Raw genomic sequence first — 17,992 nt, 5'->3', positions numbered from 1 at the left:
TTTATCGTCGTGATTAGCCAAAAAGAAAAGAAGAGTGGCAGGTAGATAGAGCCTTGTAAAGTGAAAAATATGCAAATATCAGGAATACACATTAGCCTTTCGTCTGGGGAAGGACAAATGAGTAATATCGATGTAACTTTGCTACACATGGAGTTAGTCAACTAAAACAAAAGACGCGCGCATATGAGTAGCGCGCTTTTTCATTAATTAACAGGATATTTTCCTCTTTCATGAGACTCATGTATGTATTAAAAAAATACAGTTTGCAAGAGCTCTAGTCAGAATGGGGAGATGATATGTTTTTCTCTATATTTGCCAGTAGTCTAGCCACCTGTATTGATCACAATTCCCCTCTTCGGGTCACCCCTCATCCTCCCCTTTTCCCTAGTTGCGAACGAGCGCGCAACAGAGACAAAAAAATAGAGGAAAAAGCGCTGGTTATGACGAGGTAAAAAAAAAGGATTGGCAAAAAAAGAAAAAACTACCCACTTCAATTTAAAGTGAAAACATGCGCTTGGTTAGTTGTTAGCTTCTCGGAATGAACTTTTGCAGGGCAGATTTTTTTTTCAGCGGAGAGAGAGCATGTAAACATGCACCGTGTTCCTTTTTGGATCTCTCTCTCTCTCGTGGACGAACCCATTATTTTTTGTGCAGAAAATGCGTTGGTTGCCCTGAATGCATCCGTTTGTGCATCTTCCTGCAACTTTCCGGCGAAATTTATCGTTGTTCTTTCCACTGAGATCACCCACAAATGCGGTTCCAGCTGCTTGCAAATGCAGTGTTTTTCTAAAGCATCTCTTGCTGTTTTCTTGTAATCAACTGGGTGCATGGCGAGTAGACTTTAATTTCAACAAGTAGACAGTAGATTCAAGTAAGTTGATCATAATTAGTCTGTAGATCTAGTCAATTGGGTCGCAGTGATTTAGCCACACACTTCTAGCATTATTCACTAACATCTCTCTCCCTCCCCTCCTGCGATTTCTTTAAAACACCCTTAAAAACTTTTGACGCAAACCCTTAATTTAAGACCATTTTCATAAAGAGATCGGACTGCATCAAATCCAACTCATTGAGGTCTGGGGCAAGATTGATATATTTACTTATTATTTTCTGCAACTCTTGGCTAACTGCGGCGATGAAAATTAGTGGTGAAGTAAATGAAGGAACACTCAAAAGATCGGCCTGGATTCGAACCGTGAACTTTTGTGGCGGTATTGCAAGTAGACCAACGACCCGGCACAAGACTGACATAAACGATTTATTAAAGCAGTGTATAGTAACGCTTGGTTACAAATCAAGTGGACCCTGGTTTGATTCCCGGTGGAGACACATTGCACAGTGGTTCGGATCCCACTTTATACTGTAGCTTCAGTCGGAATTGACCTATCTGAGCGTAAAGTGTACTTAAAACATAGTTCTACTTTTTTGACTAGATTAATTGGGGTGAGGACGGTAGGGAGAAAGTGCCTTGCCGCCCGAAGCTTGTTCATTATGAGTGCATCAAACTTTTATACGTGATTTGGAGAAACAGCTTTAAATGCATATATTGGCATATTTTTTCCTGTATTATTTCTGTTGACTTGAACTTACTTTGATGCATCTGCTTGTATCGTCAGCATACACCTTAATGTGTTACTAGAGCAAAAAAAAACAACGAAGTTTGGATTCTGTATCTTGGTGGTGAATTTGCTTCTACACCCCTTAAAAATTTAATTACACCCAACCAGATTGGACATTTTGCATAATCTCCTTGTGGACCAGACCACACTGAAAAGTTGAGTGGAGAGATGCCGTTCTAGGACTATCTAAGCATCCAACTATCGAAAGAAACATGACACGGCTGTTTCTAAACTCTTACAGCCAATACATAGTTACTATAAATAATGTAATTTTATTCAGTAATGATTCAGTTTTTAAGAATATATTTATGGTGCGCGCAGACGTAATTTATAACCATTGTCTATCTTCATGCATAATAACATATTCAAATTTAAATAAGAAACGGCTGAGTCCTGTCCAGCCACATTGTTAAATTAAAACTTTAGAATATTGTTAATTTCACGGCAACTTCTAACTGTAGATGATGTAAAACAACGAGCAAATAGTTCCCGCCGTAGAACTTCGAAAAAAAAAATCCAAAAATTGATTTATACTGCGGTAGTAATAAAAATTGAAATTTTACATTCGCACGGTTTATATAAAAATAAACGACTGTACCGCGTTTATAATTGAGAAGCTGCCTCACTTCCGGCGTAAGCAACATAATAAAGAAGCATAATGATCGATGTTGCAACTTATTTCCACCCAGTGGCAAATCCATGCAGGAACAAATTACATAATACGGTTGTGGGGGTGAACGTAATGCCTTGTTTTGTAACTGCAACTGGGAGAAACTAAGAACAACAAGCCATTCAAATAATATATGCTTTGATAAAACCCCATTTCACGAACACTCGCATAAACTCACGTCAGAAACCAGCAATTGAGGCACACACAGACGTCTCTGCACAAGAATATCGAACTGTTACAGTCTGAAACTTCAAGACAGCAATAAATCATCCAGCGGCGTTGCAGTTACATGTATATATGTGTGTGTGTATGTAATATATCCGTTTGAGATGTCAGAAAAGTAAACCGTTGTGTACAGTAGGTTAATTTACGTATCTCTGAGCAGTTTGTTGTAATATATGCAGCAAGGGTGTAAGTTTTGAGTGAGTGCAGGTTTTCAGACTTCAGCCATACGAATTGTGCGCTGTTGTGGCGTGACCACTATCTTTATCTACCATGAACGCTAGCGCCACGAGGCTGAAGTCTGTAAACCTCCACTCACTCGAAACTTACATCCTTTCTGCATATATTACAACATACTGCTCAGAGATACGTACATTAACCTATTGTACACCCAACGACGAAAGAAACAGTAGGCGAATTGTCCACCACCGTTTTCATTCAGTCTGAATTACACAATATGATGATAATGAATTGAAATAAAGACGTCAATAAGCAAAGAACAAAGTCTGATTTGATGCAACATAGTTTCATTCCTTAAAACAAAGCAGGATGTAAAATAAAAAAGGAAGGAAAAAGCGGTGGACTATTTGCCTACCAGTATCTTTGCCGTTGACTGTATACAACGGTTTACTATCCTGACATCTCAAACGGATCACCCGATATATATATATATATATATATATATATGGAATGCTGTAGTAGGAGAAAGGCAGGATGGAAGTACAGTAGGAAGATATGGATTAGGCGAGAGAAATGAGAGAGGGGAAAGCCTGGTAAATTTCTGTAAAAGAAACTCCCTAATTGTTGGAAACACACTGTTCCAGCAACATAAGAGAAGGAGGTACACCTGGATATGTCCAAGAGATTGTAAAAGATACCAGATAGATTACATACTGGTACAAGAAAGATTTCGAAATTGTTTGAAAAATGCGAAGACATTGCCAGGAGCTGACATTAATTCAGACCACATCTTGCTAATAGGAGAAATCAATCTTACATTGAAGAAGATAACCCAAAACCAGGTGAGCAAGAAACCCCACTTAGAGAAGCTAAGGGAAGAAGACGAAAGACAAAAATTTGCAGAACATTTCCAAGGAAACTATAATAAGTTTAAAGCTAGTTGTAACAATAAGGATGAGATGTGGGATGGAATAAAAAGCTGCTTACAGAAGGCAGTGGATGAAACAATAGGCTACAGGGAAAGGAAAAGTGCAAATAAACCATGGATTACTGAAAGTATGCTGGAAAAAATGGAGGAACGGAGAAAATGGAAGAATGTAAATACAGAAGAGGGAAGACATAATTACAAGATACTGAATAACCAGCTAAGAAGAGAAACTGACAGGGCAAAAGAACAATGGATGAAACAAAAATGTGAAGAAATTGAAGAACTGGAAAAAAGAGGAAGGTATGACTTGATGTATCGTGAAGTAAACTGCTTGGGCTTCCAAAAGAAGAAATGGAAAACAATGTGGATGATAGAAGACGAGGAAGGATGTGAAATCACAGACAAAAAAGGAATATCGAATGTGTGGGGAAAGTACGTTGAAGAGCTCTACCAGAAAGAGAATCGCCCAGACAGTCTGAATGTAGAAAATGAAGACGACGTGCCTGATGATGAGAAAGGATACTATATCCTGAATGAAGAATTTGAGCAAGCACTCAAAGAAATGAGGAATGGGAAAGCAACGGGCACTGATGAAATTCCTGTTGAACTTATCAAATGCCTGGGAGATGGAAAAAGAGAAATACTGCACTTATGCAATGAAATCTATGAGAAAGGGGATTGGCCACAAGATTTCACGGAGACTGTTTTGATACCTCTGCAGAAGAAAAGCAATGCAAGAAGATGTTCTGAGCTTGATATCTCACTCGGCAAAAATTCTTCTAAGAATTCTGAACAGACGCCTATACTCGAAGGTCAGTGGCGAGTTAGAGGAAGAACAGTTTGGTTTCAGGAAAGGAAGAGGTACAAGGGATGCAATTGGTTTACTGAGGACCAATGGGGAAATATATTTAGAGAAAGGAAAGGAGGTGTTTGTAGTATTTGTAGACCTGGAGAAAGCCTTTGATAGAGTGAATTGGGTTAAATTTTTAGAAATTCTGAAGAAAATTGGTGTAGATTGGAAAGAGAGAAGACTTCTAAGCAACTTATACATGAATCAACGAGTTAAAGTGAGAACAGGAGACGAAATGACAGAAGGCTGTGAAATTGGAAGAGGAGTACGACAAGGATGCTGCCTATCGCCTACTTTGTTTAATATCTATTTAGAAGATATAGTGAAAACTTGTTTCCAGGGTACAGGAGGTGTCAAATTGGGAGGAAGAAGAATAAACTGCTTAAGATTTGCTGATGACATGGCATTATTCGCTGAGGATGAAATAACCATAAATAGTATGTTAGAAGAGTTAAACAGCAGCTGTGAGCAGTATGGAATGAAGATTAATGTAAAGAAGACAAAGGCAATGGTTATAGGACGGAAACCAAGGAATATTAATGTGAGAGCAAACAGTGAAAGAATCCAGCAAGTGGATAGCTTCAAGTACCTCGGATGCACTATAAGCAGTGACATGAGCTGCAACCAAGAAGTGAAAATGAGAATCGCAATAGCAAAAGAAGCTTTCAATAGAAGAAAAAATGTTTTTTGTGGACCCATGGACATAGGTCTAAGGAAGAGATTAGTGAAATGTTTTGTGTGGAGTGTAGCACTATATGGTGCAGAAACCTGGACATTGAGAAGAAATTAAGAGAAAGACTCGAAGCTTTTGAAATGTGGACATGGCGAAAAATGGAGCGTGTAAAATGGACGGACAAGGTAAGAAACGAAGCCGTACTGAAAAGAGTTGGTGAAAAAAAGATCAATACTGGAGACCATCAAGAAGAGGAAAAGAAACTGGTTAGGACACTGTCTAAGAAGGAACTGCCTGCTAAGAGATGCCTTGGAGGGAATGGTTGAAGGAAGAAAAGGTCCGTGGAAGAAAGAGATATCAGCTTATGGATGATATTAAATTAACTGGGTCGTATGCTATTACGAAGCGTAAGGCAGAGAACAGGGAAAGCTGGAGATTGCAGTGAAAAACCTGCCAATTAGGCAGAAAACAATGAATGAATGAATGAATATATACAGGGTGTCATTTTAATGGCGCCCACGGAACACGGGAGCGTATAGAGGACCTCAAAACAAACAACTTTTCTCAGTAAAATATTTCTGGTTGGTGCATCGTTTCAGCGCTACAGTTGTTAAAAAAAGCCCGTTTTGCCGCCTGAATGCTGGCAACCACACACAACATTTGATTGCATTTGTGACGTCATATCCCGTCGTGAAGCGATGCGTTCCAGGGTTGCCAGGAACACACATATTCTATGAAAAATGACATAGCTACAATCAGCCATATTATGTACCGTAAAACAAAACGAGAAAACACGTTCTGTAACCTAACAGGAAGTAAACAAACGATACGAAAAATGGTAGAAAGGAAATAGAATTGAAATTGAAATGGACATATCGAATTTTGTCTCGGCTTAGATGTCAAATATTTGCAAATCTAGTTACTAAGTTGGCATCTACAATTTAATCTATCCAATTCGTCCTTCTGATACTAGTTGTCTGTGACACACTGAACAGATAACAAAATAGGAATGAAAGCACTCAAAATTCCAAAGGTAAGCAACACATAATATAATGAATATTCAGGGCATTATGAGGCAAGTGGCAAAAATGGTTGAAAATACAGGGATATAAGTAGTAGTAATACAAGCTCTCCAACGACAGTGTTTATCTATGCACTGGATACACATTTAATAGTTTGCAACTGTGAACAGGGCAGTATATTCGCTACTGATTCATCATTACATTATTAATGTGGTTGTACAGTGGGATCCATGAGTATTACCGTGCAAATTGTCCATGATTATTTTCTGTATTATTTCTCTTACATCCTATGTGATTTTAAGCGATGGATTTTTATGTATGCTGGTGCAGAAGTTGTCAACAGCTTGTTTTGAGTTTTCTTTTAATTCTTGAAGCTCTTATTGGGTCAAATGAAGTGCGCGAACATGCTGATGGACAAGTTGCACGATAATACTCATGGATCCCACTGTACGTGTTTTCGTCGTAATGTAACAACGTAAACCTCGGATACTTCCGTTATCAGCACAAAAGTACCACAATTCATCTGGACACAAACCTCCAGATATCAACCTTGAAACGAGATTTGCAAATATTTGACATGTAACTGGGCGTAAACAGCCACATGTAAGCTGTAAGTGCAATAAAATGTATTGTTGTTGATATTTGATATGTAGGCTGAGACAAAATCTGATATTGACACTTCATTTTGAATACGTTTTTTTACCATTCTTCTATCGTTGGTTCACTTCTCCCTTCCCCGGAGATGACTGCTGATCTTCTGGCTGGTAGGCTATGATGTTCTGTCTACTGGACGCGTTTCTCGCTTCGTTTTACAGCTAATAATGTGATTAGTAGTTTGTCATTTTTCACAAAATTTGCTTGTTACTTGCAACCCTGCCGTGTGCTATTTCGCCGTAGGAAATGACGTCACATATACGATCAAATGTTGTGTTGGGTTGCCAGCATCCAGGCGGCAAAACTGCCTTCTTTGAACGGCTCTAGCGTCGAATCGACGCACCAACGAGAAAAATGTTACTGAGAAAAGTTGTTTGTTTTGATGTCCTCTATACGAGTCTGTGGTCCGTGGGCGACATTAAAATGACACCCTGTATATATATATATATATATATATATATATATATATATATATATGCATGTGTGTGTGTGTGTATAAAGGCAGTGATTTATCCACACACAACACTTCAAACATACTCCAAATTTTCTCAACTCCCCCCACCTCTGCTAAATTTTTCACAAAACCCAATTTGTGGTCATATATGCTCTAAATTTCCTCCTGGAAATTGTGCAGAAATCATAAGTTTATTTTTATTTTGCAACAGTTTTGTGTGGAAAACCTGACTTTTATGATAACATGTTATTTAACATTCTGAAGTAATTCTAGAATGGGATACTTAACACAATAGGCAACCATTAAAAAGAAATGAAGCATCTGTGTCGGTGGGAATCGGTGAGAATATCGGTTCAAAGTGGCATAGGTTCAGCCCTAGTTGGAAAGGATATAATCAGTTGCACAGACTATCGAACATCACATTACGAAAACTTATGGGACGGGTTGCTGGCTGGGGTTTTGAACTTATGTGGTGCCTTCCTGAGAAAATACCCGGAAGTACCCGAGAATTTACGATATTTATGAAGGGAGAAGGGTTGAGAGATACCTCCATCTCTTTATTTCAAACAACTTTTGTAGGAGATGTTTTTTAGTTTGGATCACTGTTTTAAAGTGAGCGTCCAAGCACTGTTTTGTGGCTTAGTAATATTCAATTAATAAAAAAAGGGAGTTGTATATAATTTTTTCAGAGAATTGTTAAATTAAACATTAACTATAAGACATATTTGTCATGGCTGTTGTGTGTGTAGGATATGTCCTAAGCAGCAACATTGATTGATTTGACAAACACATGCAGGTGTGTTCTGAAGAATGGCGTGAATTTATGAACTACACGAATAAAACATTTTGAAGTAGAGGATTCATAAATCATTAAAAAATTTTGTTGCTACTTGCGTTTGAAACCATTTTATGTAACCAATCTTCTCTCCTGAAGGTGAGAGAGACGTTAGCTCTCGAAAGCTTGGAATCCTTTCCACAACTTACCTGGTCGATAGCCTGAGGAAATCTTTTCCATAACCAATATAGTGTGAAATTCAGACCTGCATTGTATATATTGTATTTTCTTCCTTATTTTTGCATAGCCTCAATTCAGAATTTATTTAAGTTTTGGCGATCTTTGCTTACGTATGAAGTATTAACTTGAAATTGCATCCTGCCACCACCTGATATGCCTGTTGATGTGTAGCAGTAGAGTCCAGAGAAAAGAAGAAATATAACTTGTACGTCGATATTTTGACATTGAAATTTCGAAGAAAAATCATCAAAACCTATAGTTCTACATTAATTTCATCTTTGTCTCAATGTAGCCACTAACAGTTCGCAATAATGGGTAGAAAGCAAAAAGTGTCCTCATTTGCCTACTTTCCACTTTTAAAACACTTTGTACACGAGTTACACAAATGAACCAAAAAATAAACTTGGTTTTCCCCTTCTCTAGTGCGTTAACCTTTCAAGATATGAACCCCGTTCACAAAATTAACTTCCCATGTAGTTCTACTTCTCCTTAAATTATTTCCTCCTGCATGCTTCGAAGGGGTTAATTCGTTACATTAACGATCGGTTGTCTCTCGTGGGATCTCTCTTGTTAATGACTGCCAATGTCTGCTTGGTTTAAAAGAAAACTTAACATTCCACGTGTCTTCACTAAAATTATAAAGTTCTGTGCTTAGCAGAAAGAGAAAGTATTGATTATTTATGAGCAGTGTTCGAATTCGCGGGAGCAGGTAACCCCTCCCCCCCACTCCTCGGCATTCCCAACTTTTTTCTCATTACCTCTACATTTCTAAATTTATTCACAACTGGACAAAGAAAGTTTTCTTCCCTCTGTTAAGACATGTACTATCATATTATAGTTTTAAAATATTCATCAATATTAGCAGTCTTGAAATGCATAAAGGTTATACGAGTAATTATACTACCAGCATGTCAAATCTTCCTGAGAAGATTAGAAATTCAGGAACTAAATTATACAAGCTTTCATTTTCATAAAAATAGCCTGCGGCTTTTTAATACTTTGTTGCTATTGTTATTTTAATAATACAGTTTGAATTTTCCTAAATAAAGTAAACCACAAAACTTTAAAAGTGTCGAAGAAAGTTCTGATTTGCTCCCTCCCCCTCACCCTCCCACACACACTCTGTTCAATTCGAACACTGCATCGTGCTTGCGATAGACTTTAAATTCCTGAAAGTTTATCAAGAATGTACATGAATGGCAATGAAAATGGCACACCTAGATCCTGAAACAGTCGCTTCCCTGCGAGGCCTTATGTGTGTTGCCTAATTCTATGGTGGTGGTAGAAGGTGCCATTGAAAATTGGCTATTAAAAAGTTAGGCAAAAACATAAAGCCTAGCTGGAAAGCGAGTATTTGAAGATCTAGGTGTCCTATTTATATTGCCGGTGACTGTACATTTACGAGGAAAAGTGGATAACTGCTTGGAAGTACATCTATTATAGATTATTTTTACGAATTGTGAAGAAGTCCCGAGGAAGATAACAGATTCAGATAAAATAGAATTTATATATAGTTTTCTTTTTAATATATGAAAATGCCCAAGACTCCAATAGGTGGAATATGGAAAGCAATGATGCACAGTGCAGAAATTAAACTTTTTGTATTTTGTTTTCACTTTATACTGAAATTTAGGATCGTAATACGGCCTACATTAAAAGTATAAACTCTAAAATACAATCTTCATATGCAATTTCCATTTTCTTTAATTCTTTACCCGCAGTAAATCGTATGGTGATTGGCAGCAGTCGAATTTCACGATTGTCGACCATTATAATTATATTAATGCTTTCCAGAAAGTGAATTATTTATTTCCAAAAAGTAGCTTCAAATTTCTGTAATTAGTGCCGCCAGTTTTGAATTATTGGAGAATATATACATGAAATATTAGCTTTATTTCAATTTACGGTAATATACATTGTACGCATACGTACATATTATGGGGGAAACGTTATCCTTTGTCCTCGACTTATGACGCTGTAATGTTGATGATCGGAGTGATTACTAATCTTTTCTAACAATATGTCAATTATTGAGATGGCATTGACAGTTTTATAGTATATTCTGTAGTCAGTACAGTATAACCTCAAGAAAATCTTTCACATGGGTGGGTTGTTAGTTTTATTATTTTTTGGTTTAAAATATGTGTGTGAGAGCCATCACATATTTGTGTTAATTAATTTAGCCAATAATAGTTTGCATGCTGTTACATGTTGTAAAGTGTATTTTCGATATACGACAGGGTGTTTCAAAAGTTCTTATAAATGTACGTAATCTTTATATACTTGTTTGGATATTTACATCTTTAGAGAATGCGAGATAAGGTAAATCGTTTCATTCTTCATAAATGTTTCATTCTTTATAAAGAAGTAATATTGCAAACTCATTTGCTGTAGAATATGTTTTTGTGCAAATGGTTCCAAACTATTTATTCTTCATTTTTTACTTGAGACAGTTTTCTTATAAGATGGTTGTTTTTACTATTATCTGTTGTAAGTTTTTTGTAAGTTTCTTCTAATTTTGAACGACGGTAAGTTGTTAGATGTCGATTAAGATAAGAGAAGAAAATATATTTGCCATTATGCTATCTGAGTATTTGAAACAAGACTGTGAATATAATGGTACGTATTTTTTTTTTCGAGTAACTATGTTAGATTATTTCAGAGTGAAACGCCCTGTCGGAAATAATTATTGTGTAAATATGGAGTTAGCATGTTGGCACATGTGTATATGCTCTCACGGTACTGTAGAGTTAGTTCTTCCCATCGCTCGTGGTTCGAATCCTGTTTCTGACTGGTCTGCTGTTATATGTGTTATGAAGAGTGCTTGCTCTTGCTTCCACAAATAATAAAATATTGACACGTTTGCGTATTTTATCACAGAGATCTTCTCGCATTACCGTTCTAAAATATGTTGATGAATTCGTTTATTCGCTTGTCTTGACATAGTGTGCATGCACAATATCAAAGAGAATAACATCGCACTTGCAGTCTGTTCCATGCTTTAACATAAGTTCATGAAATTATCTGTTTCCATCTTTACAGAATAGTAAGACTGCCCGCTTCAGAAAGCATTCAACCTTATTTAACATTATTTTTCATCTAATGTACAGTCCACTAGATTGAATCTATTGCGCATGAAGTATTGAAGAGGCTGTACACCTTCGTTAGTAACTACTGTGCAGATTAAACCACTATTAATTCCTGTCTTGACACAAGATAGAACATCATCTTGTAAATTATGAAGTTACATTTTGACGAATACCAAATTAGATTTGATTTAGAAGGTTCACACCGTTGAAATCGTTGGTAGTAAAGCGGCTCGTCGCACTGACATGTCCACAAAACTGATGCAGTTGATGTCGAATTTGAAAATTCCACTAAAAATTAAGATGTTTGATTTTCGTTAGAGAAAGTTCAAACTACCATTCGAAGTTTTTCTGTTTTTTCAGTGTGTTCAGAAAGTCTCTCCACAGCGCTACAATAGTCACTACGGAGATATTTTTGAAAACACTGCTTTATCGTCTGATAAAGTTAGTTATTGAAAATGCAGAAGTGCTGAATGATGGGCAAAGTGTATCAGAGTCCACTTTGAACTGTAGATTCAGTCTTGAGCATAGAGTAAACTTAAAACGAACCTTGCTTCCCCCCCCTTTTTTTCGTCGTTCGTGGTGGCAGCAGTTGGCACTCTTCGACAGTGAACCAGTTGGAAATAATGTCTCAACCTTATTGTACGTGGTTCAAATCCAAAGCGTTCGTACACCTGGTGTGTTCTTGCTTGCAGTTGCCGTCACCTCCATACCCTACAACTTGTCGGAGGTCCAGTTGTTTCGGGTATTACAGCGTGCCAACCTGCTAAGCTACTACGACACTTTCGTTAGCCAAGGTAAGTAATACGCCTTCTTTTCTTCTTCCTTCTCTTCCAGTTGTGCTGACGTCGGCGCCGACCAACGAGGCAGAGCTTCAGCTGTACAGGGTGATGCAACGAGCCAGCCTTCTAGCCTACTACGACACTCTGCTGGAGATGGGTGAGTATATACGTATTATCAGAATGCCCCTGTATATTTTCGTTTCCCTATCTCAATATATTAACAATGTTGATACGAGATTCAAATAACCAGAAATAATGTGTTTATGAACTAATTTTCAGATTTACGAAGTTATCATTACACATTACCAGAGTGCGCTTGGGATATAATTTACTCGTATAACATAATGGAAAATTAATTTAATTTCACAAAGGTGGATAGATGAACGCAAAACCATGCTTGAACTTTTAACGTCATTAAGTGAGCGTTTATTTCATTAACGTTTCATCTTTTTGTAGAAAAAAGTATTTTTTATTCGAAGCATATTATAATGTGGGTTAATTAGTTCTATGCATCCACAAATTATCGTGTACTTTATCCCTTCGTGTCTTGATTTTCACTTACTGTCTTATAAATCTGTATTAGGCGTCTATATTTAACACTAATTTTCAGTTTGTCACATTGAATTTCACGCCATCAACAAAAAATATTTCCTCGCCAGTTACCTCGACCACACACAGTTGAATAACGCAGTGATATTATATTCTGTCGTTAATATTTTTCTGAGCTAAGTGAAAGCTTTCTCAAATTAATTTGATCATCAGATAGCGAAACGAACACTTTGCTCACTGAGCGCTTAAATACTTAACACTTCAACTGCCGAATTTTGTATTTTATTGAGGGAGGCCGGAGATATTTTGATAGTGTGTATAATTATTATGCACACGGCCTGTATAATACACTTTTTTTTTAAAAAAAAACCTTCTGCCTTAGGCCGTGTGTACAGCCAATGGCAAAGATAATAATAGGCAAATTGTACATCGCTATTTTCATTTTTTCTTATTTTACATTGTGTGCTGTTTTAAGGAACGGAATTCTGCTGATACGAAGCCGATGTTGTCCTCTACTTATTGACATTTCTGTTCCAACTCATTACCATCACATTGCTGAAAACATACTGAAAGAAAATGGTCAATTCGCTTCCCATTTCTTTTGCCGTTGGGTGTACAACAATTATACACACTCTGTAGCAACAACGTAGTTCCATACACACGTTTGCTTTCAAAGGAGCTGTGTATGAGAACTATACACGCTGCTTGCAAGTTGTGAAGTTGTGTATCAGTCTGATACCCATGGCAGTTAGTGTTAACGCACTCCTGATCTCAAGGGATAAAGTGATCCAATCATTGGTTGGGGAAGAACACAAGAAGTCCCAAGTTGCGAGAAGAGTAATGTTTAGCTGCAACAAGATAAAGTCGACCCTTGACTTAAAGCGTGAAACCAACAGTACAGAATCAATGAACCTGCGTGAAAATGGAGCTCTACATTAAGAAATAAGGGAAACTTGAAAGAGAGAGAGAGTTAAAAATCTTATCCTTGCAAATTGATTCACGTGTTCATCCATAGCCAATTACAACGCTGTGCCCAGCTCTGGAGCTTCTCCACTCATCCCCCCCCCACCCAAGAAAAAATTAAATAATGAGCCTCGCTTTTGCGCGTGTGAGTTCTCATTAACTTCGAGGCGATGCCTCATAGGAGCGGCCGCGGGCGGGGTTCAAAGGACAGGGTGCGTGAAATCGCCTCCGAGAGACAATACTACGAGCATTACGGTCTCAGCTCTGGTTCAGAGCGCAGACACCTTTTTTTAGAAAAGCGATGCTCTATAAAAAAGACGCAGAGACTGATATGATTTACGATGTTGCCCTGGTGCTCGCTCGCTTGTTACTCACTTAAGTTAGTTTAGCGTCCTTAACAGCCTCGTCGCTCACGACAGGGCGATCCGAGGGTACACCTCTTCACTGGCACGCCTTCTGTCTCCGAAATACTGTTTGACTACTCCCTTCACGATTTTAATGAAAACGTTTTTTAAAAAAAATTAGTTGTCAGTTTTCAACGAGTGCTCTTGAACCGACCACCAAAACTGATATTGCTAACCCAGACACCACTTTTCTCTTTCTGTTTTTCTGTTTCTCCGTTGTGAAGTAGATGGCGTGGAGCACTGTGAAACCAGAAATATTTTGTTCGAATCATAATGTAGGTTGAGTAAGGCATGGACGTTTGACCGCTCTTGTTACTTCAACTTTCCTCAATTCACCTTTTATCCCCATAGCCACGATTAGAAGTAGAAAATCGGCAATAAAATAACCAAATTCACTATACGATAAAGTACAATTTCTCTCTCTTCCCAGTCAATGCACATTGCAAAGTGGTTCAAATCCTACTTTAAAAGTGTAGGTCCAGTCCCGATTAGCCAATCCGAGCACAAGGTGGTATTGATTTTCACAAGTCCTAAAACACCGACAAAATTCACCACGTATAGAGGACATCAATGTGGTCTAGGTCTCATCTTGAATTTCAAAAGGTGAGCTCGGTCTCGTCTTGAATTTCAAAAGGTGATCTAGGTCTCGTCTTGAATTTCAAAAGGTGATCTAGGTCTCGTCTTGAATTTCAAAAGGTGATCTAGGTCTCGTCTTGAATTTCAAAAGGTGAGCTAGGTCTCGTCTTGAATTTCAAAAGGTGATCTAGGTCTCGTCTTGAATTTCAAAAGGTGATCTAGGTCTCGTCTTGAATATCAGGTGGTGATATAGATCTCTTTTCCATACCTACTGCGGCAAGCTCCAACCACAGCTGAACCTTAATTCATGTCATTAACTCTCCCTCAAAGTAACAGATACCCATCCACATTCATTACTACAGGCACATCTTACTGCAGTCATTACTACTAAAGAATTTCGACTCTCCATTGCTTCGTGTATGGGCACGACTGGTGCGCAATATTTCTTGAAGTACGATCTATGCAATACATTGCACAGTGTTTATCACATACGTATATGGGGGATTGTGCACACCTGGAGACCAAAGCACACAATGTGCAGCTGCTCTTTGGTCTTCTCTTCTCTCTTTTCGCCTGCGTTCTTCTCCCTATTCTTTTCTTTTTCTGCTCCAGTTCCTTGCGTTTGGGATGGAACGCAGGGAGCAAGACGGGGCAGTAACAGCTGTATTTAGACTTGCTGATTCAGCTTCTTAATATACCGTCCAAATAGCAAGTGCTGAAAATTCAATAATTTATTGCTTTTAGTCTAAAAAGACCGAAATTCGTTGACGCTACCCCCTCAATAAACGGTAAAACAAACAATATGTCGTCAATTAACGCTATGGGGCTATGTTGACGTCTAAAAAGGAGATCACGTCTCTTTACTTCTAAAATTGCGCTGTCGCCCACCCAAGGCACCTGAAATAACCTTCCTTGACGCAAAAATTAACTCCATCACCATGGACAATGACTATACTATGGTTATTATTGGACAACGCTGATTCTATTTCAGTTGTCATTGGATAACACTAGTTCAAGTTTAGTTTTAATTTGAAAACACAATTTCTCTTTTGTTTATATTGTCAACTCCGACTCCACGGATCCCGGATTCGAATCCCGGTCTGGGCATGGGTGTTATTTGTGAGAATATCTTCATCGATTTCATCACATCATCGCTCATCCCCATATTCACGATTAGCCAAAAGTGGCAGAAAAACTAACTCTCTAGCATTCATGAACCCAAAGGCTTTTGGCGGCAGGAACGCAAGCCCTGTCCCTATCCTGAGCAAGAGCAATCCGAACTTTTCCATCCTTACCGATTTCCTTTAGGTCCATCTCAACGTTATTTCTCCATCTTCGTCTTGGCCTTCCCACAGGTCTCTTATCTTCAGATTTCCCAACAAGAATCATGTAAACTCTTCTTTCCTCTCCAATTCGTGCCACATGGCTTGCCCTTCTAAGTCTTCTTGATTTAATTATTCTAGTAATATCTGGACATCAAAGTGGCACAATAAACCAAATCAGTCAATCAATCAATCCAAATAATCACAAATTACAACCGCAATAACTTGAGATCTACTATGCGCAAATTGAGTTCGAGTCCAGGCAATACGTTCTTGTGATTATTAATCCGCTGATATTACCGTCGGAATTGATATGGTCCATAGGAATATGAACGTAAAATAAGCAAACGTACAACTAACTGGATCGCTTTGCAGAACGTAACTGTTTTTGTTCTTGTCTTGGCTGCACATAAAACGAAAAAGAATAGCACCTAAAGTCTCATTAGATGCATCATCAAAGCGATATTTTTCATTACGAGATTACCTGTTTTAAATGATGACTGTCTTTACGGTTCTTCTCCACACGAGATGCAATAATTCCCCTTCCTCCGTCGGCTCATTACACGCGGCGTCGACGGCAATTCCTTGCTCGGAGGAGATCCTGCCTCGGGGACCAGCGGAATGCGGACGTCGACAAAGCATAAAACCTGTCACTTGAGCAGCACCATGGACAGGCTGTCCAACTCTGGCCAGTTTTTCGGAGATGAGTTTGTCAAATTCTCCTTCTTTCTTTTTTCAATGGACGTCCACAGACAATTTTTAAAGAAATTAGGGGGGGGGGGGGGGTGAAGATCGAAAAGTTGTGCGTAATATAACGACGCCATGTTTACGTGTCTTGGGAAGAAAGAAATGTAAAGTACAAATAGAAAAAATATATATGAACGGAACGAGAATGAGAATGGAAGAGAAATGAAGGAACTACACAGAAAAAAGAGATAAGAGATATGGAAGAATGAAAAGAAATGACGGGGAGGAAAAGAAGAAAAAGTATAAGGAAGAGTAACAAAGAAGAGAGAGATAAAGAGTAACTGTGACCAGACAGAGAGATAAAAGGAGAGTCAATAAAGAAGAATAAGAGACAGAAAACTACGTAGAACAACAAGAACAGGAAAATCAGTAGAGTGAGCAATCATCACGAAGAACGATGCACTAAGCCTGATAAAGGAAGCCGAAGAGCTAGAAGGATACTAGAAAGAACAAAATGCAATAATTTTCACAAATAAAGGGTACAAATAGGAAATTTTCCTTCCTTCAAACTTTCCCTGTATTCGCCCATATTTCTTTCTTTCTGTCACTTTCTATTTCACACTGATTTCCTACCACTTTCATTAATCTCGATGATGAAGATGAATGGGGTAATGGCGCATACGCAATGATCCATCCATGCATTATCCAGAATTCGAATCCAGGATCTCGGCTACGTAGCACGTTACAGCTACACACATCACCATGAAGGCCGGATGTTAAATTCTCATCGCTACCGTCCGGTAATCAAGAGCAGTGCATTCCAACCTCCAGGCCGGTCACTGTTAGTTTGCGCAGTAATTTTCATTAACAAATATTTTGCTGTGGAAATATTCTTGAATGAGTCGAAAGCTCAGCTGCCTAAAGATCCTGGCTACATATTCTAGCTATAAAATTTAAAAAATTAGAAAAGCATTTACGAATAAAATTATAGGGATCGATGCATCGACTTTTTTAAAAAATAAAAAATACTGGTCTCACCAAGATTGAAAATCACTAATGAAGAAGATTCGGCTGTGGTTTAAAGTGGAGCCACTTTATTAGAACGTCACACTTCGATGATCCGGAATTTTTACTGAATTGTCTATGCATGTAGTACCACGTGATGATGAACTACGACAGTGCATTCCGACACCAGTGATTATGAATTCTGATTTTGAAGGATGGAAATTTTCCTCTTTGTAGTGACTAAGTCAGAAGCCAAAATCGTAGATCATAAATCTGATTTTTATTTTGACATTTTTAAAATTATTTTAGGTCTCCCGGGTAATCGTATTTA

At 38.1% G+C, this 17,992-nt stretch overlaps 1 protein-coding gene across 8 annotated transcripts in view; it reads left to right on the top strand.

The window, feature by feature from the left end:
* The window catches only part of nab (NGFI-A-binding protein homolog), a 182,290-nt gene that overhangs the window by 71,511 nt on the left and 92,787 nt on the right, over positions 1–17,992 (top strand). For 7 of the 8 annotated variants that reach the window (XM_083141249.1, XM_083141236.1, XM_083141229.1 and 4 more), the window contains exon 2: positions 12,211–12,312. In XM_083141249.1, coding sequence (XP_082997375.1) covers positions 12,211–12,312 — 102 coding nt within the window. Of the gene's footprint in view, positions 1–12,068; positions 12,171–12,210; positions 12,313–17,992 lie in introns of all 8 variants that reach the window. The other variant, XM_083141221.1, reaches the window with a different exon arrangement.

This window comes from Lepisma saccharinum, chromosome 1, assembly GCF_977018435.1.
Source record: "Lepisma saccharinum chromosome 1, izLepSacc3.1, whole genome shotgun sequence".
NCBI lineage: Eukaryota > Metazoa > Arthropoda > Insecta > Zygentoma > Lepismatidae > Lepisma > Lepisma saccharinum.
The sequence above is the reverse complement of the archived record's forward strand: the minus strand, read 5'-3'. Positions and strand labels throughout refer to the sequence as shown.